Consider the following 26,115-nt stretch of genomic DNA (forward strand, 5'->3'; position numbering starts at 1 on the left):
TTATTCACAGTTAGATAAATTCAAGGCAAACAAGAAGGTCAAGCAAAAGCCCTGTCTATGTGCTTCCTTGCCATGTCTGACAAGGTATCTGTGAGTGAATCTATAAAGGAAACATAACTTTGATGGGATTAAACACAGTAAACCATGAAACCTGTATTATATTTGATACTTACACTCCCCTTTGATTTTCCAGATCCACCAATAGGTGGTAGTGAGGATGACTTTGAGCTGCAGAAACAAATAAATGTTTATTTATTTACACACTAAAACAGCCCAACTATTGCCAAAAAATGTATTTCAAAGATGTCTAGAAACAATTATTATGTTTTGCTGTGTTCTCTGTAACAATTATTATAGCATATCCTAAACAGACTGCACAGAGTTGCTATAGTTCTCCTCATTTCTCTGAGGTTGGGTCCAGCTGGTGTTGGCAGGACAGAGATATCAAGCCAGAGACTCCTCCTATGGGGGGTGTCTCAGAGCTAGATGCTCTCGCTCTTCCTGTTTAACATCTACATGAGACCACAGGCTGAGGTCATCTGTTGACTTAGGGTCCAATATCACCAGTATGCTGATAATTCCCACCTATATATCTCAGCCCTGAACCAACCAGCTGATGCTGTCGAGGTCTTGTCCCAGTGTCTGGAGGTTGGGTGGGTCTGGATGGGGAGGAACAGACTTTGGCTCAACCCTGATTAGATAGAGTGGCTGTGGATGTTTGGACCTCCTAAGCCTGGAACGGTTCCATTTTTGGTCTGGAATGTGACTGCACTTCCCTCCTCAAGATTGGTATGCAACTGCTATAGCTGAGAGGGCCTTTGACAAATTTATCTGTGTGCCAGTTGGGCTTATATCTAGACCCTTGGGCTTGATCATTTCATGACTGAACTATTGCCATGGCCTGCCCATATGACACTTCTGCTCCATGAACTGTACTGGTTGCCAGTAAACTTCCAGGTGTAATTCAAGGTTCTGGTTATCACTTTAAAAACCCCTCATGGCATAGGGCCTGTTTATCAGAGGGACCGCCTATCCCCTGTAGTTTCTATCTGTCTCACACAATCTGACTGATACAGCATGCTTTGGGTTTAATTGATTAAACAACGTCACTTGGAAGCAGGAGTTTTCTGTCATGGTGCCTGTCCTCTGGAACACCATTCTCCCCGAGATTTGTTCAGCATCTCCCACCAGGTCCTATTTAAATGAGCCCTTAAAACCTGGCTCTATTCCCAGGCTCCGGCTTAGACTGGGTGATGGACCCCTTGAATGATGTTCTGATTTTTCTAAATTATTGTTGTTGTTTTCTGGATTTTTGAAGGTGTTTTTTTTTTGGTGTGTTTTTATTGTATTGTTACTGTGGATTTCGTAAGCCATCTAGAGTTGTAACATACTGGGGAAGCCTATACATTTCATAAATAAATAAATCTTATTAAATATTACAAAGTTTAACCATTTCACTAGTTAACTTTGCACTGGTAAGATGAAAACCAAACAAGTATTATTACTCTGTGTGTGTGTGTGTGTGTGTGTGTGTGTGTGTGTATTTGAGAGAGAGAAACCATGTGTACCAGGACTGCTCAAAAACATGCTTGGCAGAATGCTGTTAGCCTGGACTCAACCTCTACAAAATGGATGGAAAGACCATTTACACATAATTATTCATCCAGTGTGATCTGATATAATCTGCAAAGGGATACTATGTTTTTGTGTGTTTGTGTGTTATCTAATAAAGAGCTTTAAAGGGCAGTAGTATTTTAGGTTCAACCAGAAAATATTTGTTCAAAAAGCAACAAAAGACTGGGTATAAATAAGAAGCTGCTGAACTGAGTATGCTTGATTTTACAACTTTGTTATTCCAAAGGCAACTTTTGATCTACCATTCTACAGCTGGACTCACACTCACACATTATGCTCAGCCTTAATGTAGCTTGCTAGATATAGCTTCACATGTTGTATGAGCACAGCCATTGTGCTTTGTAAAGCATAGTTTAAGAACTATGCTTTACAAAGCATAGAACCAGGTCTATGAAGCATAGAACCAGCTCTATGAAGAGTGTTTAAGTGGAACAAAGTTGCTTTAGTGCTGCATCAGTCTAAGCAAAACCTTTATTTACAATATCTTCTAATCTACTAATTCACAAAGTACATTTTTATCCATACATGTAATCCCAAACACTCCCAGATATAAATGCTTCCAAGGACAAACATGACATGAATTAGGTGATCAAGGTGAACAAGTAGTATCAGCAATTATACCTTGCTACTTCTTCATATATCTATAGAAATCTACAGTCAGCCGAATCTCAACTGTGACCACTCTGGCAATATCTGTTTGTTGTTAAGGGCCAAGAATTGTTAACACCATGTTATCACAATTTTTGTTCATCAATAAAGCTAGGTACATTCACATACCCGTAAGATCTCTTCACTGTGGACTTGCTGAACAATAATTCACCGTATGGCAATTTCTTAAACTTATCTCTGCCAACTGCTACATAAAACTGACCATTTTCCAAATCCAACCCACTTTCAACAGGTTTTCCATCTAAAGTGTAAAGCCTGTAAAAGAGATATAATAGCAGCATATTAACCTTTTAATAAATGCTGTTCTCTAACAGTTGAATTGCAGTATCACCCAACAAACACCTGATAAATCTCATGATACATTGTGAGCTTTATTTCAGAAAGAAATAAATGAATCTTGAGTCTCATCAAAAGAAAAAATATAAACTATAGCCAAGGAATTTGTACAGGAAAAGTTCTCATGAATTTGCTCTACTTCGTAGAAAACTGGCTTTACATATCCAAAGTCATATTTACAAAGCTGTGATCATCAGTGATTCTCAGCAAAATTGTCCACTATTGTTCCACAGCAAAAGCAAAAATGTAAATTTGTATATTGCACACTGCCAGTATGAAAGGCTGTCTGCCTCACAGAACCAATAAACAACAATCAATACCAAGAATAAAACAACCTAGAATAATGTAATAACATGAAACAACCTAAAATCAAGCAAATATTACAAAATTACTGTAACAAAACAATAGATCAGGAACATTAAAAGCACACAGAGTCAGCAGTTAAAAACTGTTAGTAATCCATAGATACTATGGAGGAAAATCTAAAAAATAAAAATAAACTTTCAGAATTTCTTAAATCGTGTCAATGAAGGGGCTGAGCAAATAAACTGGGGGGTGGGAAATGCAGAGAGCAGGGGCTGCCACCAACAAAAATCTAGCCCGAGTTGACACCAGGAGGGCTTCTTCCCAGGGTGCCATACACAAGAGGCCTATAATAGCAGAATGTGATGCTCTGGTAGCAACATACAAAAGATGTTCCATTAAGTTGAAGGCACTCTAGCCGTATAGAGATTTAAATGTAACAAAAAAATTGAATGTAACTTGGGAAGCAACTGGAAGCCCGTGCAGTTCAGCCAAAACAAGTGATACATGCTCCTGCTGGGATTTACCCAACAGAAGTTTAGCTGCTGTGGTTTGCAAACCTCCTTCAAGGCCATTTTCCATCTGGAGCCCTTTGCAGTAATCAAATGGGTAACAGGAGCCAGGTCAGATCTCACAAAGAAGGGATGCAGCTAGTAATTACCTGCAGATAGAAACAGGCACTCCTGACTCCCATGCTGATCAGAACATTCAGGGACAGCACAGGGCTAAGGAGCTTCCCTAAACTGCAGACCTGACCCTTCAGGAGAAGAATAGCCCCATCTTGGACAGGAAAAGTCCCTTCAGATTGGTTGAGAGCTCCCCCAACCACCAAACCTCAGGCTACTCTAAATTCAGCTTCAGTCCATTATCATAGCCCATTATCCTAATTCATCCAGTTTGCAAAAGACAAAAGAAAGAGAGAGATGAGGGGAAGGGTCTTCACATAACTGTCCCTGTTTCTCCACCTGCCCTATTGTTAATTAAATGACTCTTTGTGTTTGAGAAGAGAACTCTCTTGTGCTTCAGACTTCATTGTTGTCTTCCCTCTCAGGCTTTTCTATCTTCATGTATTTCTTGATAAAACTAACTTTTACTACAAATACAATAAATATATTCAGTACTTGGTTATGTTCAGGAACATATCCTCTAACAAAGATTCCTGCTGAATCCATATCTCCAACATGAAGGCACTAGAGAAGGATAGCATGGCCAATGTGATATCTAAGAACACAAGTGGGGACAAGTTACTCCCTATCATGCTCCTTTAGCAGGTCATCCATCAGAATGACTGGTGCCATATCTGTGCTATGATGCAGACCAAAGCTAGACCTTAATAATCTGTTTCATGCAGAAATACTTAGAATTGTTTCTCACCACCCTCTCAATCACTTGGCCAGGAATAGCAGATTTGAAACTGGCTTGAAGTTATTAAAAAGCATGGTTTTTTAAAGTAGAACTAGAAAACATGGGTTTTTACTGTGCACAGAATACTATTACATAGGCAGCCTCGATTTTAGCATTTTACTATTACTTAAATTGAGAGTCAGTTTGGTATAGTGGCTAAGGCATCAGGCTAGAAACCTGGAGACCGTGAGTTCCAGTCCCTCCTTAGGCACGAAGCCAACTGGGTGATCTTCTGCAAGTCACTCTCTCTCAGCCCTAGGAAGGAGGCAATGGCAAACCAAGTCTGAAATCTTGCCAAGAAAACTGCAGGGACTTGTCCAGGAAATCACCAGGAGTCAACACTGACTTGAAGGCGCACACACACACATAAATCACTTAAATTATAGTTAACAAAAATATGTATTTAAGAGAATATCTTATACCCAACAAGCTATTCCTACCTCATCCTTATCTTGAGAAATTGTTCAATATCTGCACCACTAACAATAGCCACTAGATGGGATGTAAGGCCAGCTTATTTACAGAATTATTCAAAATGCTGATAGTTAATCAGGGTAGTTGAAAGAAAAAGCTACAAATCAAACCCTTAAAATTTCTGCTGATGCAGTACCATTTAAGGGTCAAGCACAGTTTCAGGATAAGTACACAGACTGGAGTTCTTCCACATAGCTCCATACTGAACCATGACCCATTTAAATTTTTCCACATGCTTTTCAGATTCAAAACTGTTTCAGCTTTTTAAAAACACAAAACAAAACAAAACAAAAACTAAAAGTAACATAGATTGCTAGATTTATATGGATTACCAAGTAGTAGATTTGTTAGATGGAACACAAAAATATTTAAGCTTTCCATAATTCTCATAACCCTATACAGCTACTGTGTACTTAGCTGAATTACATTTTGACATTCAAAACAAATATTCATTGTAGAGTGTCTCAGAAATGCTTCCTGTACAACAGTGCTAGTTAACTGAAATGCACCATGACGCTCTTAATATAAAAATGTGTAGCATGGACAGAATTTATCAAACAGGCTTGACAGCTTATGCACAGTATCTCATTTTTTAAAAAACAGATTTAGCTAATTTTCCAGTGCTGTGATTTTAATCACACGAATGATGTAGAAGTACTCTTCCATGAACTAAAGCTATGTAGCAAAGTACTATTTACAATGGGGATTATCTTTGGGTTTTTAGACTCAATCTCAAAATTCATGAAAAAAAAGTAATGACATGAGCCTTACGGTGCTTCCATGTAAGGCTTCTATTGTCCAATTCCTCTAAGTTATTCACAGAATATTATTTGGGGGGGAAAGGCCATATATGATTGTCTTGCATTTATAACTCCCTCATATTTCCCTACTATTGCTTCCATCTTTTTTCTAATGAGGAAAAAAAAAAAGCCATTAAGGAAAGCTAGAAGAGGTGAAAGATATCTTTGACAGATAGCTCTAGGAGCTCTCTATCTGGAAAAAAAATGGCATTACTGTATATGTCTCTAACTGACACTTTGGCAGCATAATTTCCATCCCCAGTTCCTAGACCACAGGCAGATGACATTTTTGTAGTCAGGGATCACTTTTTAAAAGCTTTGTTTTGTTTTGTTTTAGTCTTCTATGGTCACAATGGTAGTGATACAATTATGGCAATTGAGAGGGCAGAGAGAGTAATTAATGTCTGTCCTTTTTATGTTTTGTTAAAATTATTTTAGGATTTGGTTTAAGAAAAAAAATGCACTAGGTCTGTCAAAAGCTTAGTGCACCCTCGTTAAGTCTTATCTTTTAAAACATAAATGAACAATTCCATGCCAAAAGTTGGCAATTCTACTGGATTTCAGCAACTTGAAACTGGAGGGCTGGACAAGCAACATGGGCTGCAAAGTGCCCATCCATGTTTTAGCACTCCTGTCTTCCTGCACAGCCTCATTTAACATCCTAGCTCATGTAATTTTTATTTACCAATAAAATAAGTGGATTTTCTTCTTCATTTCCAATTCTAATATATTTCAATTAGATGGGCTCAATTATTTAGGCTACCCAGGATTAGCAGCAATTAATTTTCTATTCCTATCTTTGGCTTAATTTGATGGAGTTGTTAGAAATGAGGTGAATTGGTTATTCTCATATACCAGAAATAATATTCACTAATCCTACAATCTCTATTATTACTGACATGGGTAACTGAGAGCAAAAAAAACCCTGTATTGTTTTGATCAATCTTGCTGTGCCATACTGAAAAATTAATTGTGCATTCATTTATTTAATATCGAGTTTTGTCTTTATCAGAATTAACAGTCTTTACTGGAATTTTGACAGCTAACTTGTTAATTATTAAACAGTAATAAATTTTAGTAGCTTTAGTGTGTTCTCTTAAGAAATCAAATACAAAAACTTGATTTACAGAAAACCAGGAAAATGAAATAATCACAATGCACTTTTGAAATATCTCTCATTCTGTATTAAAATAGCAAATTAATCACTAGTCATTCTGGTGGAGTTCTGGTGGAGAAAGATGAGAAGCAAACCTGACCAAGTCTAAGTACAAGTTCAGTGGGGATACTGGGGGCAGATCAGCCAGGCAATCACTCCCTTGTGGGATGATACAAGACTCACAGCTCTCCCCTCTGCTTTTTAACATTTATGTGAAGCTACTAGGAGAGGACATCTTTCAGTCTGGGGTGTGGTATCATCAGCATGCTGATAATACCAAACTGTACATCATTATCCTGGATCAGAGATACTGTCTTGTTCTAGTGTCTGAATGCTGTCAGGATCTTGACAGGACAAACTGGTTGAATCCCAGCCAGACAGAGTTGTTGTTTGCTCATCAGGGTGCTGTGACTACTCCAATATATCTCTTAACAAGGTGGCAGGTTCATGATTTGGGGTCCTACTGGACTCATGGCTACTCCTGGATGAGCAAGTGGAAGCCATGGCCAGAGGGATCTTTGCCCAAGTCTGATAGTGTGCCAGCTATGGCCCTACTTGGAGCAAGAGGACTTTGCAATAGCAACTCATATCTTCATCACCACTCATTTGGAAAACTCAAATGTACTCTACTTGGGATTGAATACTACTCAGAAGTTTCATTTAGTCCAAAACTCAGCACCCTGGCTATCACTGGTGCTTGTCATTGTGAGCATATTATACCTGTGCTCCAGGCCCTGCACTAGCTTTCAATTATCTTCCAGATACAATAACCTATACAGGTAGTCCTCGCTGAATGACAACTCATTCAGCAACCATTCAAACTTATAATGGTGTTGAACTAGGAGTACTTATGACAGGTCCTCATAGTTGTGGCTGTTGCAGACTTCCTGCAGTCACATGTTCGCGATTCGGGCACTTGGCAACCTGCTTGCAATTACCACATCGCAGCATCCCATGGTCATGTGATTTTTATTTGTGACCTTCACTGCCAGCTTCCGACAAGCAAAGTCAATGGGGAAGCCAGCAGGAGGTCACAAACGGCAATCACATGACCATGGGATGCTGTGATCACACGGGATTCACCTAACGACAACTGGGACTGCCAAAACTGCTGTCATAAGTCACTGTGGTCACACGATGTTGCACCTTATGACCTTAGCGACAGAGTTCCAAGTCCAAATTACTGTCAGTAAGTGAGGACTGTCTGTAAAGCTCTATAGGACTTGAGACCGAGATACTTGTAAGACTACATCCTCCAACTGGTATTGATCAGTTCAACTCATATGTCCTGACAGAAACTGTTGATGATCCCCAACTTCTGCAAGGTATGGGGAGCAGAAGCTCATAGGTGCTGTTTCTCAGTAGCAGCATTTATTTTACAGAACAGCCTTCTCTTAGAAAGTAAGTTGCCCCCCACCCCATCCTAGCCTTTTAGAAACTCCTGAAACTGAGTTATTCTGGAGAGCCTATGTTGAATGATAGGATACACATTCTGATTGTTCTTCTGATTTTATGGTTCTAGAATTTTATATATTTTAGTCCATTTCATAGATATTTTATTTAAATACCTGTGTTGCTTGCAATTATTGTAAACCACCAAGAATCTTGTGACTGTGCCATTCTTAATATGATAAACAGAAAAATAACTTTGACCCAGAATCTTTCTGATTGTTTTAATACACAAAACAGAGACCAAACCTATATGTATGTAACCATAGAACAATCTGTTTTTCCCCACAAAGGGAGTGATTTGGACTGAGATAGCAATTCTAAAAAAATCAACTGTAGTATGGAAATTAATGTCCTTCAGAGCTATTATCAGTAAAAGAAGACAATATCAACAGAAGACAATATCAGTTTTGAACTTGTTTTTTCACCCTTTGTGCCAAATAGTTGCTTAAGAGTACAGAGAAGAATATGATAATCCTGTACCCCCAAACCAATATCCCCTGCAAAGCTGTTTTTAAGGCTAAAAATATGTAACTGAGAATCAGACTATAAATCTTGCAGAAATTTAGTAATTTAGCTCTCAGAAATATAAAATACAAAGGAAAAAACAGAATGACTGCAATGTAATGAAAAGCATTCACAAGGAAGAACAGTCTTGTCAATTATTAATTAAATGACATCATTTTAAGCTTTGTGAAAAATAACTCTTTTGGCTATAATAGAGAGGAGAATCACAACAAAGGGCTCCAGTGTTCTTAACAAATGTTTAGATAAATGTGTTCCCTGAGTTATTCTATTCATGAGGAAAAATGCCAGCTCAAACACCCAAAGGATGTATTTTTGTAATATTTGAACTACTTCAAAGAGAAAAGCAGTAATAAGGTAAAATAAATAATTTGGGTGTATCTCTGTCCCAAACATTATATGAATGAGATAAACAGCCTATTACATGCACTACTAAAGAAATGCCAAATGAATTGAGGTACTGTACTACTATAAATTTGGAAAATTTGTATTATTTCAAAAACATTTTCTCAAACTAAAGGCTGTAGTGAATCCATGGGCATAATCTAGCTGATTCAGTCCAATTCCTGCAAACTGCTCATTGGGGTTTTTTTTCCTAGAACAAAGAGCATCATATGACAATGAATATAAAAGACAACTATGGTAATATTCTACTTTTATATCTCCAAATCAAGTGCCTGCTCATTCTTATATTGCACACCGTTTGAACAAGCCTAATCAACTTTCCATGCCAAATATGATCATGAAATCTCAGTTTCATGGGTTTTCCTACTACACATGGGAGAAACCAGCTCTATATGAAAAGGGTAGCTAGTACATTGCTGCTCCTACATTTTTAGTATTTGAAATGAAATGTGTTTGTATGGTGAATGAGACTAGAAAAAGATATCTGTATTTGATGCAGGGATGCAGTTCAGAGGCTAACAGAAATCATATATTTTTATCTATTTCTAAGCACTTTACTTCCATACTGAATCCCCCCGTACCAAAATGATATCACTCATAATGGACAGATTTTTCTGGCCACTCAGATAAGCAACAGTCAATAAATATGATCAGGGAAACTCTAACGCTATCTGCTAATCCAACAGCAGAAACTATAGAAGTAGCATCACCCATCTGATGTTTGGAGGGAGCAAGACAGACACTATAGAATGGAGAGTCATCCTGGTTTGAAATCCCTTATTTCTTAGAGTTTAGCAAGGTAGTTGTTGCTAAAGCACTGAACTTTAAGTATAAGGCAACAGACATTTTGCACTGGAAATCCAAAAGTCAGGTTCCAGTGTCTTATCTCTAGCACTAATGAAACAGCATTCTGATTAGTATCAGTTGATTTTACACCTGATCATAACATCCATGAAACCAATGAATTTCTACTTGGCTCTAGAAAAACTCAGCCCTGAAATAGATGCTAAGGGAGTGAGGAAAACCTCCTTTGACTCAGATCTTCAACTCCTGCCCCTTTCAGATTATAAGGGGCTAACATGTCAAATTATGGTCAGAACCAGTTATTGCTTAATTTAAATAATACCCGCATTTAATCAACACACATTTCTCAAAATGACAAATAAGCAATCAAAGCAAAGAAACTATTGACCTATGTGAAACTTTACAACTGTGAAACTTAGCTTCCAAATACAAACTTTCCTTTCGCTTTCCAGGCCTTTCTTATATAGATATCAATGGAATGTATTCTATCTGGATTTCTGCCTAAGACCATAACTGTTGGTGATGCCAGACTTGCCTGCCTGCTTACTTCATAATATTATCCCTACCAAAACTTACTTCTGCAATATGTTCAACATCAACCACTGCTCTGTATTCAGAAAACACTTTAACAGTAAGCCAACAAAATCTATGGACTTTATCTGGACAAACACTTACAGGACTCTACTTGCCAGTAGAAGTCCAGGCAATAACTGTCAAACAAATGAATACCAAATGTACACGTATAGAAGCTTCATGAACTTATTACTATCAAGTAACAAAAGTGACAAATCATCTTGGAAATATAAAATCCTACAGCATGTTCACATTAGAAGCTGTTCCTGCTGAGTTACAGTTCAGAGGAAGTAATCTGAAAGTGCAATGGTATCTGCAATAGGCAATTTTACCTTACCTGTGCACAGCTCCACTTCTGAGTGTAACTTTTTCAGTAACCATTTCAAGAACACGATCCCACTGATTTAGTGCTTTTCTTGGGATGAAAAGACGCACTGCTGGGTTTATGAGATCACCATTAGCAATCAGGCTAAAAAAATTATAGAAGGTTAACAATCAGCTGAGTATTCAGCAATACAACATAAAGATTATTGGGGAAAAAGCAAGGCTGAGTGATATGTCAAGTTTTTCAGGCTTGGCCACACCCCCAGTGGTCACCTAGTGGCCATTTCACCAGGTTGTGACAGAGGAGAAAAAAGCAAGGATACCATCAGCCATCCAACAGACATCCAACATCTTTCTTCTACTTAAATCTTTATAATGTTAAGAACTATCATGTGAATAATCTTTATTTCCTTTTCATACTCTGCTACCTTTTCCTTTTTTGTCATGTCTGTTTAGACTGTAAACTGCAGGGCAGGAACTCTTTTCATTAATCTGTACATTACACCGAGGAACTCTCTGGTTGAAGTATGGGTATAAATGATTTAAATAAATACTTACAATACAGTGCATGGCTCCTGAAGTGGTTTTCGAAAGCGTGCAGACACATTGATTCTGCTGTGGGTAACTGGCTTCACCTGAAAGACCCCCCAAAGTCAGGTATTTACACTGCATTAGTTTGCTTTAAGACTATTTTAAAAAAACTTTTCCATCAGTACTTTAAGGGACTTTGCACTTCAGTCAACACTATTTTGCACACCACTATGTAATTATAATTGTCTTTTAGATAAGCATTTGCAGGGTTTCTGCTTTCCCTTTCTCATCCAGCCTTTAGTTTTTCTTGTTGCTATGTATTTTCATTATAATTGACTTGAGCTTCAGAAGTTAATTAGTGCCATTATTAATATGCTAGTGGATGTTGTGGAATCAGGAATCACAGAAATTTTGCCCTCCCACTGTTGTCAGTTCTGCTAATTTCTTAGCTGTTTTTCATAGTTCATGCCTAGTGGCTTGGAAAGACATCCCTCTCATTTGACACTATGACCTAGTGCCACTAACTAGAAAAAGTTATGTTTGTTTTAAAGTTTCTTACATTCAAAAATGTCAACATGTGTTGTAAATGTAGCTTAAGTCTGCTTTGGATGTAATATATATTAAATTATTAAATTGCAGTATACTCTTTCAACACACCATGATTTAACATTCTCAGGCTTAATTCATAAAACTTTCCCTTATGTCCAAAACAAGAAACTGGGATTACTAGATATGGAACATACCAGGATCTGGAAAAAAAAACCCTTCCAACTATGATTTCAGACACTGTTTTATTTTGAACCCAACAACCAGTTTTATATTTTAAACATACAAAAAAGCTATGCTTAACTAACATTATTTAATTGTAATCATGACAAGCAGAGAAGAATATAAGGAAATGAAGAAAAGACTGCATGACATTGTATTTTAGAACCAGATCAGACACATAACCAGAAGGAGTAAGAGAAAATGAACAATCACTAGATTTATATATGTGTGTATGTATTTTATATATATTATGCACACACACAGGACCATTTCAAATATAATGTTAAACCCTGATATAGCATAAGCAGCAGTCCCAGACTCACACAATACATTCAAATTGACAAAAAGCACAGGTAGTCCTCGCTTAACATCCATTCGTTAGGCAACCAGTCAAAGTTATGATGGCACTGAACGAAGGGACTTACAACCAGTCCTCAAAGTTCTGGCTGTTGCAGTGCCTCCGCAATCACATGAACAAAATTCGGGCCCACCTACACTTAACCTTTGGCCACCTGCCTACCCACTGCCACCAGCTGCCCCTGCTGCCCATGCCGCACACCACTACTGTACCAGCCAGGGCCTTCTTTTGTGTTGCCTTCCTTCCCACCAGTGCAGCCAGAGCTTCTCTTGTGCCCCACCCAGGGCCTCTGTTCATGCACCAGCCAGGGCATCTATCTGCATGCTAGTCAGGGCCCCTGTTTGCACCAGATCCTTCTTTCACACATTGGGCTTCTTTTGTGAAAGAAGGCCCAGGGCAGGGCACAAATGGAGGCCCTGCCTGGCACACAGAGGCCCTGGGCGGGGCACAAGAGAAGCCCCAGCTGCACCAGCATGAAAGAAGGCCCCAGCTGGTACAGTAATGGTGCGCAGTGTGGTGGGCAGTGCAGTGAGCAGGGCTGGGAGATGGGGGAAGTTGGCAGCAGCAGGTAGGCAGGCAGCCAAAAGGGCAGAGATGGGGGGGATATAGGCAGGTAGGGGGAGTTCAAAAGGAGGCAGAAGAAGCAGTCTCTTACCTTACTGAAGCTTGGGGCTGGGAGAGACCAAGCCAGGAATAGCTTGGACAGGGGTGGGTCTTCACTTAATGATTTAACTGGTGGGATTCAGTTAACAATGGCAACAGGGACTGCTGGGATTGCCGTCACTAAGCAATGCGGTCATGTGATGTCACGCTTTGCTTAGCGATGGAAATTCCATCTGAATTACCATCATTAACCAAGGACTAACTGTATACACTTTTCTACCTCTATAGTATGGTAATAACTTTATTGGGAGCAAACTGCCACAAAACAATGCTTAAGTTCTCTCAAATTCTGAAATCCAAAATTCCAAAATTCCAAAATTTTGAATTTTGTTTCTGATGATCATATATGGCTATAATAGATTTTTATCTTGTTGTTGCTGTTATTTTAAAATATGAATCTCCTTCTGCTTTGGTTAGAATAGCTGACATTACTGTCCTATGGAAAACAATAGGATATAACTGTATAATATGAAAGGCAGGCTGCTGGAAAAAGATAGAAATAAATCAGATTTTTCTTCCACACTGCTTCTGCTTTGAAGTATAGTAATTTCCAAATTGTAGCTGAAACGTGTACTTGAGATTGATTTGGTTTTGTATAGGTTCCCTATCTGGAGCCAAGATTTTGTGCAGAATTTAAACAGAGGATAATCACATAGATGGTGCTATATTATTCAGGATCACATATCTGAGTGTATGTATAAATATGAATTGTCTTTATCTTTTTCTTAATTATTTATTAATATATAAAGTTTAAAGTTATGTTCTTTAAACACATACATCAATGAATATAATGAACATTTGGACTACTATGTAATATATAGGAAATTAATATAACATGTTTTCTTTCTCTGAGAGTATTCTCCCATTTGATAGCTATCCACAATTCAATTCATCATTTCCAAATACTCTGGAAAGTAACATTTTTCAAATGTTTGAGTAAAGTATTCAAACATGTTGCTTATACACATGAATGATTCCTTAGTCACTACTGGAGCTTCAAGTTTCTCAATAATCTGGAACCTCACAAATGAACATGTACACAATCCCAGTGAAAAATATGTGTAATGCACCATAGGAAGCATTATTTGTGGTATGACAATGGTTGTTTTGCTTATCAAATGATAATTTTTTTTTCTCTGAAATTAGGAAAATGATTTAGTGCATATGTGTCAATAACTGGCTAAAATCTTGTCTGGTACTGACTACCAGAAACAGAAGCTAAAACCCATACAGCATCAGCACTTCTACATATGTGTTCTACGAAGAACTGTTTTTCATTAAACAAGCTTCCATCTAAATCCTTTCAAAGCCTCCATGCTGAGATTCCCTTGGAGACATTCAATAACCAATATCTACAACTATAAGAGACTCAAACTGCCCACTTACCTAAAAACCTTTAGAATTTGGGCAGTTAACAAGATTGGGATGTACTGCTACTTTAAAATCACAGGCTTTTCCACATACTCTGTATTTTTTGTGTGTCTTTAAAAAAATGTTTGTCCTCTACACTGAAGAGCTATACTACAACAAGCCACTCAAGATATTCCCAGGAGTGTGCAATTATATTTTCTGCATGCTGATGAAACCTAACAAAGTGTCTCAACAGGTCACCAGATTATAGAAGACAGTTGTCTAAGCTACAGATACATAAACGGTCCCCACAAGAGCCTTGAATGTGACATTCTCCCTAGAGTTCCTTCAAAAATTGCTCTCAATTTGTAATTTTAATATAACAGAATAAATATATGATGATAGAGTAAATATATGAGAAGTACTATACTCATATTAACTGTATTTAATTAATGTAAATAATTTTAAAATTAACTGGAATAAAATCAAACTTAGTTTTTGTCCTGTCCCAACCACTTTTTTCTTGATCTTGTCGCTCTCTCTCAGCCCTAGGAAAAAGAAGGCAGTGACAAACCACTTCCAAAATCTAGCCAAGAAAACTGTAGGGACTTGTCCAGGCAGTCACCAGGAGCCAATACTGACTCAAAAGTGCACACGCGCGCGCGCACACACACACACATCAATTTATTGGAGTGTGATCCTTGGCTTGCCAGTCAAAGGCCAAGTATAGTCCACAGAATAAAAAGTTGAACGCTCTTGATTGGAAATAAATGATCTGAACTTATCGATGGGGCAGTATCATTATATACTTCTGGAAAACTCTATATCCCAAATATAAACATTGCAACAACCTGTTTATAGACGAGTCTCTAATCAATAAATCATTAGTACTTCAGGCTGCCTTGGTCTTTCTGGAAAACAACATGTTCTAAAATAAGGCAATCATATGGGAGTACATGGTATGACTGAGGCATTTGAGAATTACAAAGTTATGCTGATTTATAAAGTGCATTGCACTGGCTATGCCTCATTCCATTGATGAAAAGAGTCCATTTATCCAGCATTTAGATACCAAATGGAATACTAACACTCAGAACATGTTTTATAATTCTTCAAGAATTTCATTCAAAATGTAGCACGGTCAACTTGCATGCATGTGTGTGTGAGACAGGTTATGTATATTTTGTGATTCTAGAATACAAAAAAGATTCCATCTTCTGGGAATCCCAGCTTGAATTTTGTTTTGAAAGCAAAATGTATGACAGCAAATATACATTTTAAAAAGTGAGCATTGTTTGTTGAAATATCAGTGGGTGGAGTATGTGGTGGTATTTTTGAAACATTTTATTTCATTCAATTTTTCCCCTATTGCAATAGGATTAACTATTACTCTTATACCCCAACAGGTTTATTTTTACAGCAAAAATTTCATAGGATGTTGCTGTAAGGAAATGCTATGTACTTGATCTAGTGCTGCTGCAAGAAATATAGTTTATAAATCTAACAAATAACTAAAAATAAAATAATTTGGCTCAAACCCTAGTGACCAGATTATGTTAATAAATCAGAGTTCAAGAAGTCCGTCTCCAAAAGGCCTACATCCAAACCAAACCCCAGTACACAGAGCAGAAGAATCATAGAGCCAGTCTTTCCTCTCCCTTTTGGATTCTAAATGGTTTGCCACAGTAGTTCAGTTACACTCCTGACTAAGTAGACAAAAAGAAAAAAAATGAGATGCTACAAAACCTTCTTAGCCATGTGACCTGTTTGTGTCAACCCTCCTAAATGAATCAAATCTCTGTCTTAGAGCAGCTACAGGTGACAAACATAAAGTTATGTTTTGGGGGCTACTGTCTAACAGAGAACAAAAGAAATACTTTGCTTCAGTCCTTCATGGAGGACTGTTCTGTCAATGCCATCACTTTCTTGAAGCAAGACATTTTCCTGGATACTTATCCCATGTGTGTTATTGCCATCCCCCCAGCAACTCTTAACTAAAACCACTCTAGGCCAGTGATAAAATCTTTCTCTTCCAAGGGTTTATCCAGTTCTGAGAGTTCCTACTACATTGATGGAACATAATACCATAAGCTACCACATAGCAATAAAAAGGATGCCTGTTGCTAAAACTGTTGCACGAACTATGTTAAATTAATATCTCCTGCCAATGAAACAGGTTCTAACAGTGCTATGTAGATGGGGTAATTCTTCCCCCCATCCCATGCAGACCTTCCTCATTCTCAAAATCTGTTCTAGAGGGTGGAAGCTTAGCTGAAACAGCATTATGTGGAGATAAGAGTCATCACATATTTTCACTGTAATTACATTTTGCATTATAAAAGAAAAAAAGGAGAAATTATGGCTTCTTTCAGAAACATTCATTTGCATTTTTATAAAATGAATATTTTGTCTGAAGAAGATTGTACAAAGCAAAACTCAGGTCTGGATGGACTTATTGGGCACCTGGGCAATTACCTGAAAAGTCACTTGGAACAAGGTGAAGGAAATACACTAGTATTCACCAGCAGATGGGGAAAAAACATACAGTATTGTGTATCTCATTACCATTCATTCTCTATCACCATCTTTCCTCAGAATTTATTTGAATTCACTTTTCTGCCTACTTTACTTGCACTCTTACATGCCAATCTCTCTCTCTCTTCACCACTCCATACATATCTCAAAATGTTTCAAAATCCTGATATTCCTCAATATAAATGATACTGATTGAAAACACAGCTACCATAAATGTATACAATAATTTAAAAAGAGCATCTTCAAGCAATATTGATATAGATCTTAAAGTAATTATACTCTTCTGGGAATTTACAAATACAACCCTCTTCCAGGTCCCCCACCAAAGGAGGAGAGGTGGGTCTCTACAAGGGAGAGAGCCTTTTCTATGATCAAACCCCATTTATGGAACATTCTCTCAGAAGAGGCTTGACTTGTGCCCACATCACATCATTTGGGCACCAGGTGTATATGTTTTTACTGTGTTTTATTGTAAACCACCCAGAGAGCTTTGGCTATTGGATGGTTTAAAAATTTTATTAAATTAATAAAAAGCAAAACAAGTCCATAAGTCCTAAAATGCCTCAGAACAGTAAATATAATTGCTTTACTTCCAAAAATAATTAAGCTGTATTTATATTACCACAATCCTCTGATTATGGTATAACTGTATAGTCTGTCATTTATAACACTGACTTTCTATATTGATTTCCCAACAATCTGAATTCCTAGTAGTCATTTCTATCCTTTTAAAACAAATGCACCTTGAAAAATTATCTCTAATATCCATGCAAAGCATGGATCCCCTGTGAGTTCCAATGCAAAGTAGGATATTAGACTCATGCTAACTTATCCAACCCCACCTGCAAAGGGTCAGGACTTGCAAGTTATATATGCATGATCTGTTCAGAAAAATCAGTGGAACATACAGAAATCAGGTATAGGGTTATCCCTCTCTTCTTCCATTCAATGATTATTTGGAAAGAGTTATCAGTACTAATAACAAAGTAATAAATGGTTTGTATAAATTAATGGATAATTGTCCTTAAGGTATCAACCAAGTAGGTGCAAAAAGAACTGTAACAGAAATTCTTATACTGAATGCATAATATAGGTACATATATTAAGACAGAGAGAGTAACTACTCATATTTCTTCTTTGGCTGGTTATCTATTTATCTAGCTAGCTAGCTAACTGTCTGTCGGTTTATTTTGCCTGAGAATCAGCATTCCTATGCACAGGAAGGAATCCCCTGTGAGTTCCAATAAGCCAGTGGAGTGCTCTGGTGCTGGTCTTTAGCAAAATTTAATTGTTATATGGTTAGATCATTTACAAGCAGCACAAGTCATTTATGAACCAGTCTAGATACACATATAGTTGCAATCTCTGTGCAATTCTCTCTCCATTAATGAAAAGCTTCTACAAAAGTGAAATATTAAGGGGAAGATTGGTAACATGGGAAAAGAAAGGAACTGTTTAATCCTGTTAATCATTTGCCTGATCCAAATTTCATTCCTATCCCACGGATTTGAGAGGCATTCCTTCCATGAGGTAGAAGTCATAACTATGAGATACTAAGTAGACAAATGGATGATAGGGAGAAGACTAAACAATCCTCCATTCAAGATTTGTCAGCCACTTCTAAGTGGTTTCCATCAAAAATAACGGGGGAAGGGGGGATCACATAATTACAATCAATTGGAGTCTGTGAGAATTTAAGTTGGTCAGTAGTTATTTTATAACCGTTTGCTGCCCAGAGTCACTTGGTTGAGATGGGTGGCTATAGAAATTAAATAAATAAATATAAATATAAATAAGTAAATATACTATACCAGCCAATCCATGCTGGTATCCAAGAACCTGTATAACACACTAAGCCCATAGGCCACATATGATTTTTAAAAATATTCATTTTTTTTTAGTATTATCATTCATACTAGTAGAATTAAATCCAAAATTCTATTTATGTGACAGGATACTGAAGGGAGAGGTCTTATGCATACATACTTTAAAGGCTTAAAAAGTAATTTTATGTGTACCGTTCAGATGCTCTATATTTTGTGTTGAAAATATAGTGGAATGAGATCCTCTCATTAATAAATTTACCATCTTGTGAGGAATGAATGTTTGTTGAAAGAAGAAAAAATGATTGTGTATAACAATGTGCTTTTGCTCACTTTGTTATATTGAAGTGACAGACTTTTCAAGAGAAACATAAAATCTGAATACAGTGCAAATAGGGTTCTTACGGAGTAGTAAACAAGAAGCTATAGGGTCAAGAATAAATGGGTACTAAATGAATGTGGACTGAACCAGTGTGTGACCATTACAACAGAAGTAAGTTGAGTTTGGTTTTATAAAGAGAGTAAATCAGGATTGTATTTCAACACACACACACATATACATATATAATAACTGAATGGATCGAGAGGAAGGGAAAAACCAAGAAAGTTGTGGTTGGATGGAGATGATAAGCTTCTCAAAGAGAGAGATGAGAATTCTAAAAAATAGAAGGCATTTTACAAAGTCATATATGGACTCGATGGAAGCAAAGATGGATTCCAAGGAAAAGGTATGGAGAGAAATGGAGAATGGCATTGCTGTAAACTAGATTTAGCTACATTTTAATTTATTTTTTTATGTGGAGTTCTTGGTGCTCTCTGAGCTTGGTATTTGCTTGCATTACCAACAAGGTAACATCATCAGTGCAAGGGAGCGTGGAGTTTGCTACCTGTTTATTATATATAGTAGCTTGCCCTGTCAGTTTTGGTGATGGTGTGGTTTTCTCCTTGGTGCTTCTTTGATTAGAGTACAGGTAGTCCTTGGTTAATAACTGACCTGTTTAGCGACTGTTCAAATTTATGACAGCACTGAAAGAGCAGCTTTATGACCAGTCCTCAAACTTATGACCATCACAGCATCCCCATGGTCATGTGATCATGATTTGTGAGCTTGACAGTCAGCTTCTGACAAGCAAAATCAATGGAGAAGCTGGCAATAAGTTGCAAGTCACAGTCACATGACATCGCACTTAACCACCATGAGTGGTTTGCTTAACAACTGTAGTGGAGCTGACATTTTAAGTCCAGCACGGTCATGTGATGTTTCACTTAAAGACAGCATAGCTTAGTGATGGAGTTGCCAGTACCTATTGCGGTCATTAAGTGAGGATTACCTGTATTGTTCTCGGCCTGATTGATTGTCTGGTGTTGATCCCTGCTTATCTGAGTGTTGGCTGCTGGAGAGGATATGTTCTAGTCTTTTTGTTTCCTTACTCAGTTTTTTATTGTCTCTTTTGAATGGTTTGTAAATGTGGTTTATCTCTATGTATCTACCGATGACAGATTTGTCTGAATGTGATGCTTCCAGAAATTCCCTAGCATGTTGGATTTGGCTTGATCTAAGATGCTAATAGTTTCTCAGTTGAAACTATGGTTGAATCTGTCCAAGTGTTGTGAGATTAAGGAGTTTTCATCATGCCTTCTCTACTAGTCTATCAAGGACTGTAACAGTCAGAGTGGCTGTTACAGTCCTTGTACTGCATGCTGTAGATGAGTCCTGTTTTTCCTGGGTATTGGGCCTTTTGGTTTGCTTAACATGTTTTGGAGGGCTTTAGCTGGTTTGTGTGCTACAGTGATGATGTGTGATTGTAGTAGTATGTTGGTTTTTTCTGGTTGTGCTGTAGTGGGTTACGTGGTCAGGTACTTTTTGATAAAGTTGCATTGGTATTCATTTTGTTGGAAGATGTTGTATAGATGGTCTGTTTCCACTTTCTGGTGTTTCAGGTTGCTGCAGTGTGTTGTGCTCCTTTAAATAATGTTCTTACACATCTCTTCTTGTGCAAGATTGGGTTGTTACTTTGGTAGTAGAGCAGTTGGTTAGTGTGGGTTGTTTTCCAATAGACTTGGGTTTATTTTTTTAAATTTCATATAATTAATTATGTTTCTTATTATTTTTCTACACTTCATATAAAATCCCTAAGAGGGAATTGATCTAAATATCAATTTAGCAATTATCCCAGTAACAACTCACAGAGTACATCAAAAAAATCCCTTTTTGTGGATTTTTAACTGTGAAGCATTAAATGATGAAGAGTTCTTGGAAAACTAAAAATTTTCATACAATTCTGTCAACCTTTATTTAGCTTAATACTGGTATTGCTCTAATGATATCTAATAATGCCCAAATCCCTTGTTCCATTACACTTGACTCTGAAAAGAAAGTAACTTGGCTTTTGGCCTTACCAAGTCAGCATCTCCGATAAATTTTGCTCTTATATCGAATGACAGCCTTATGGAAGCTTTGTCTCTCAGATGTTGAGCTGAGAGTGAACCAGTCATAAACAGTACTATAGAATGCTGTTATATTTCTGATTGCACTCATGGCATAGGTAAATTAGTTATTACTTCAGCACAAAAATTAACAGGCAGTGTTTTCCCAAGTATCATTAGATTATGGTATAGTGTAATACAATTCCTGGTGATTTCATGGACACATCCATGCAGTTTACTTGACAACAATGTGAAAATAGTTTGTTAATGGTTTCTGCTAGGATACTTTTTTTTAGTTCCAAATCTACCTTATAACCATGGTATTTCCTGGTAGATTCCCACCCAAGCACTAGCCAACTTTGTTTAACAATATAAATCAACTTTCAAACAATCTGCCATTTTCAAAAGTAATATATTCATTTTAAAAAGAATGCAGAATCTGCATGGTTCAAGAATTTACTCTAAATTTTTACTTTAAGTTCCTTGCCAGAATCAGGAAATGAAGTTACAGGTAGTTCTCATTTAGTGACTGACTTGTACAGCAACCGTTTGCAGTTACAATGGTGATGAAAAAGTAACTTCATGACCAATCCTCACATTTATGACCTTTGCAGGTCTGTAAAGCAAAGGAAATCTGAAGTAAGATCATAAGCATGGTCTTGGTTTCACTTAGCGACCACTTTGCTTAATGACTGAGTTGCCAGTCCCAATTGTAGCTCCTAAATGAGGATTACCTGTACATCTTAGAATAAGGAGCCAAAAATCAAAGAACATTTATTTCTCCATAGTATATCCTTGCCTTCTCTTTCAATCAGAGGTTTAAACAATCAATTCCCAGCTTATTGTTCTATTACCAGGGCTTTTCCTCATTTTCCATGGGCGGTAGTGACTGAGTAAAAAAATTATTACAAGGATATTAAATATATTCAGATAACATGCTGAGATGAGAACTACAAGTAGTCCTTGACTTACAACCATTCATTCAGTGACCGTTCAAAGTTATGGCAGTGCTGAATGAAGGGGACTTACAACCAGTCCCCAAAGTTATGGCTGTTGTACACCCGTGGTCACGTGATAAAAATTCAGGTGCTTGTCAGCCTGCCCACACTTACGACTGCAGGGGCGCTTCAACTTCTCCCACCCATCTCCCCCCATCTATGCCCTTTTGGCCCCCTGCACTCTGAAGCCCCTGCCGCCCTAGCTGACCTTCACCATCTTCTTGCTTCCACTGCTGACCAAGCATGCCCGGCCTGGCCCTTCATGAGGCAGCTGCTGGCTAAATGAGGCTTTCTTCCCAAGGTTGCACACAGCAGTTTACTTGCAAGACATGGGAAAGATGGCCTCACATGGCCAGCAGCTGCCTCACGAAGGGCCAGGCTGCTTTGCATCACGCTGCTGGGCTGGGCATGCCTCATCAGTAGCAGGAGCAAGAAGACGGTAAAGATCAGCTACGGTGGTGGAGTGCAGGGCAGCAGGGGTCTCGGAGTGCAGGGTGGCAGGGGCAACTACAGCTGGGACTGGGCTGGGGTGGCTGAGGCTTCCCAGGACGCTGCAGCTTTGTGCCATGCTGTTGGGGCTTCCTAGGAGGCTGCGCCTTTGCGCCATGCTGCTAGAGCTTCCTGGGACACTGCGGCTTTGCACCATGCTGCTGGGGTGGGGTGGCTGCAGCTTCGCACTGCGCTGCAGCACAGGGGCTTCTTGCAGCCCCAGAGCTGCTGCAGTGTGCCAAGAAGGGCCTGAGCTGCAGCATGGTAAGCAGCCCCAGAGCCCCATGGTTCTGGGGTTGCTTGCCACCCCACAAGGCAGGGTGCAGGGTAGCCAAAAGGGTAGAGAGGTAATAGGCAGTTAGGGGGAGAAGGGGAGGCAGTCCCTTACCTTGGAAGAACTGAGGCTTGGGGCTGGGAGGGACCAAGCCCAGAATGGCTTGGATTTAGGTGGGTCCTTGGCTCATGACTGCTGGAGTTCGCTTAATGACAGCAACAGGGAGTGCCAGGGTTGCCATTGCTAAGCAATGCAGTCACATGATGTTGCATTTTATGATTGCATTGCTTAGCAATGGAAATTCTGGTCCTAATTGTGGTCGTAAGTCAAGGACTACCTGTACTATTATTCACCAGACTTCAGTTTGAAAAACTACAACAAAACAAAAAAGACAGATCAAGTCACACAGATTCTAGTATGAGCCTCAGCAAATCAAAATGCATGCCACTAAATAAGTAATAAATACTAAAAAAAAAATGCAAATAAAAAATGTAGGAATATACTGTACACATCTACATTTCCCTGAGGAATGCATGTGTCCTTGGCATGCTGGAGCTCTGCAATTCTAGCTGTGATTAACTGTCTACAACAGCAATGTGAACTTCTTCAGGGAGTGGCAGGGGGAAAGGAAGAGCTGAAATCAGTCTCCCAATGAAAAAGCAATCCCTAATTTTATGGGGACTTTGCACACAGAGTCTATATTGCTGGTTGGAAGTAGGAAATACATTATATACACTAACACTTCTCAACTTACGCACATATATATAGTCAGATAAGGGACATTAGTCATAGTGATATTTGAGGACATTCGTCCTGATTTAATTATATTTATATTCTACTCTCTGCCTCAAGAGTGGGATATTTTACATGCAGTCATATAGATTGTCAAGTATCTGGGCAATATATCAATAATAAACATATAAATATCCAGTATAGATACTTACATCTTCCAGAGCTAACTGTTGGCAAAAAAACAAAATGACATATTTAGCACCTTGGTCATAAATTTGCAATACACCATATACAGCATATACAATGTTATGCAGTTCAACAAATAATCATGTTTATTATCAACCTTTTCTCGATGCCATTGTTTCAGTATTAATGAGCAAGAGATCCATTGCTTAGAAATAATAATGTAAAAGTTGGTTATATACACTTTTAATAATTACCACTCTCACACTCTCAGGCTTCAGTCTTTACCATTTGGGGCTTTCATTAAGGCTCTGACCCAATCAATAAGGTGCACAAAACATACCTTCTTCAGTGATTTTGCTATGTGCAACAAATACCTTCCATAACTATCCAGTCAATGGGAATCAAACACAAGCATAAAGCAAACTCAAGTATGTAAAGTGTGGTCTGAAAATGTCATGGTTAAATTAACAATATTAGTAACATCTTTCAACTCTCTTGATTACTGCACCACAATGTGATATTAACTAACCAAGATTATAAATCATGCTGTTTTGTTTTCAAAGTAAAAAAACAAGGAGCCCTATTCTGAAAGTAGTACAATATTCTACTTTCTACCTCAAGAGTTGGGCATTTCACTTATATTTGCATGCAGTCATAGAAATTATTATTTTAACCCTGCCTTTCCACCAAAAGGAATGTTCAGTCTGGCTAATGTCAACAAAAGAAACAAACAGAAGTTGCTTCTTTATTAGCATGCTAGGTCTTTACAGATAAAAACCCAGTGAAGCCTGAGAAGTACACAGTAGGATCAAGCTTAAAACAACATTAATCAGTTTTTAAAATTCTGGCACCCTTTCTTTAAACAAAGTGAAAAAGATAAAGTGGCGCATATAAAGATTTTAACTTTTTATTGATTTTTAGCTGTTTTACGTTTATGTTTTGTTCTGGACCTGTTGTTACTATGGGTAGAAAAGTGATAGATAGATAGATAGATAGATAGATAGATAGATAGATAGATAGATAGATAGATAGATAGATAGACAGACAGACAGACAGACAGACAGACAGACAGACAGACAGACAGACAGACAGACAGACAGACACCGACCAACCTTTTTTTAACATTCCTTGTGCTGAATATTACCTCTCACAGTAAATCAGTTAAATCTACTTAAATAAGATGATTTGAAGATGTTATGAACTGCATGGATCTTAAACCCTAATTACTTTATTTAAGATCCATATGTATAAAATATTCATTTCAACAAAGATGTAAAAAGCCAAAAAAACGTCATTACATATTGTCCATAATGTCACATGATGTATATACCTTTCAGTCTAAACTGAAATTATAGCACAATTACCGTACTGAAAAAAAATCCTGGACTCCTTCTCAAATTCATATCACATTATCTTCATATGAAATATTTATTTTTATATTTCAATCCTCAAATTATGACCATTCATTCAGCGACCATTCAAAGTTATGATGGTGCTGAACAAATGGATTTACAACTGGTCCTCGAAGCTCCAGCCATTGCAGCATGCCCCCAGTCATGGGTAAGTCTCCCCACCCCTACCCTGGCTTTTCTTCACTTGCCCGCACCATGCCCTCCCTCCCCCCTTCACTCGCATGCAACCCATGCCCCCTTTCCCCAACCTCCCTGAGCTCACTCACATGCACTCACCCTGTGCCCTCTTTCCCAGGCTTCCCTGCACTCGCACACACGCTCGCACGCACTCACCCCACAACCTCTTTCCCGGCCTCCCTGCACTTCCACACAACCCGTGCCCTCTCTCTCTGGCCTTCCTGAGCTTGCCCACACCACAGCACCCCCCTCCCCCAACTTGTGCACGGCCTGTGCTCCCAGACCTTCCCCACCCCCTTGTGCTCCCAGACCTCCCCCACCCCTGTGGCACCCCCACACTCTTTACCTGGGACTCCCTCCACTTCCTGCTTAACAACCCACGCACTGGAGTTACAACAACTAGGACTGCCTGGATTGTCCTCACTAAGCAATGCAGTCACATGATATGACATTTATGACTGCATTGCTTATTGATGGTAATTCTGATCCCAATTGCAGTCATAACTCAAGACTACCTGTAGTCTTCTACTGATAG

At 38.3% G+C, this 26,115-nt stretch overlaps 1 protein-coding gene across 3 annotated transcripts in view; it reads right to left on the reverse strand.

Annotated features, from left to right (window-relative positions):
• The window catches only part of DCDC2 (doublecortin domain containing 2), a 58,352-nt gene that overhangs the window by 16,012 nt on the left and 16,225 nt on the right, over window positions 1–26,115 (reverse strand). For 2 of the 3 annotated variants that reach the window (XM_025172364.2, XM_088130782.1), the window contains exons 4-8: window positions 24,018–24,032; window positions 11,416–11,492; window positions 10,871–11,002; window positions 2,413–2,559; window positions 174–228 (exon numbers count right to left, since the gene is read on the reverse strand). In XM_025172364.2, coding sequence (XP_025028132.1) covers window positions 174–228; window positions 2,413–2,559; window positions 10,871–11,002; window positions 11,416–11,492; window positions 24,018–24,032 — 426 coding nt within the window. The remainder of the gene's footprint in view (window positions 1–173; window positions 229–2,412; window positions 2,560–10,870; window positions 11,003–11,415; window positions 11,493–24,017; window positions 24,033–26,115) is intronic. The other variant, XM_088130781.1, reaches the window with a different exon arrangement.

This window comes from Python bivittatus, unplaced genomic scaffold (genome assembly GCF_059951505.1).
Source record: "Python bivittatus isolate LINGU-HERP-01145 unplaced genomic scaffold, Pbiv_v1 ctg000840_np1212, whole genome shotgun sequence".
NCBI classification, from domain to species: domain Eukaryota; kingdom Metazoa; phylum Chordata; class Lepidosauria; order Squamata; family Pythonidae; genus Python; species Python bivittatus.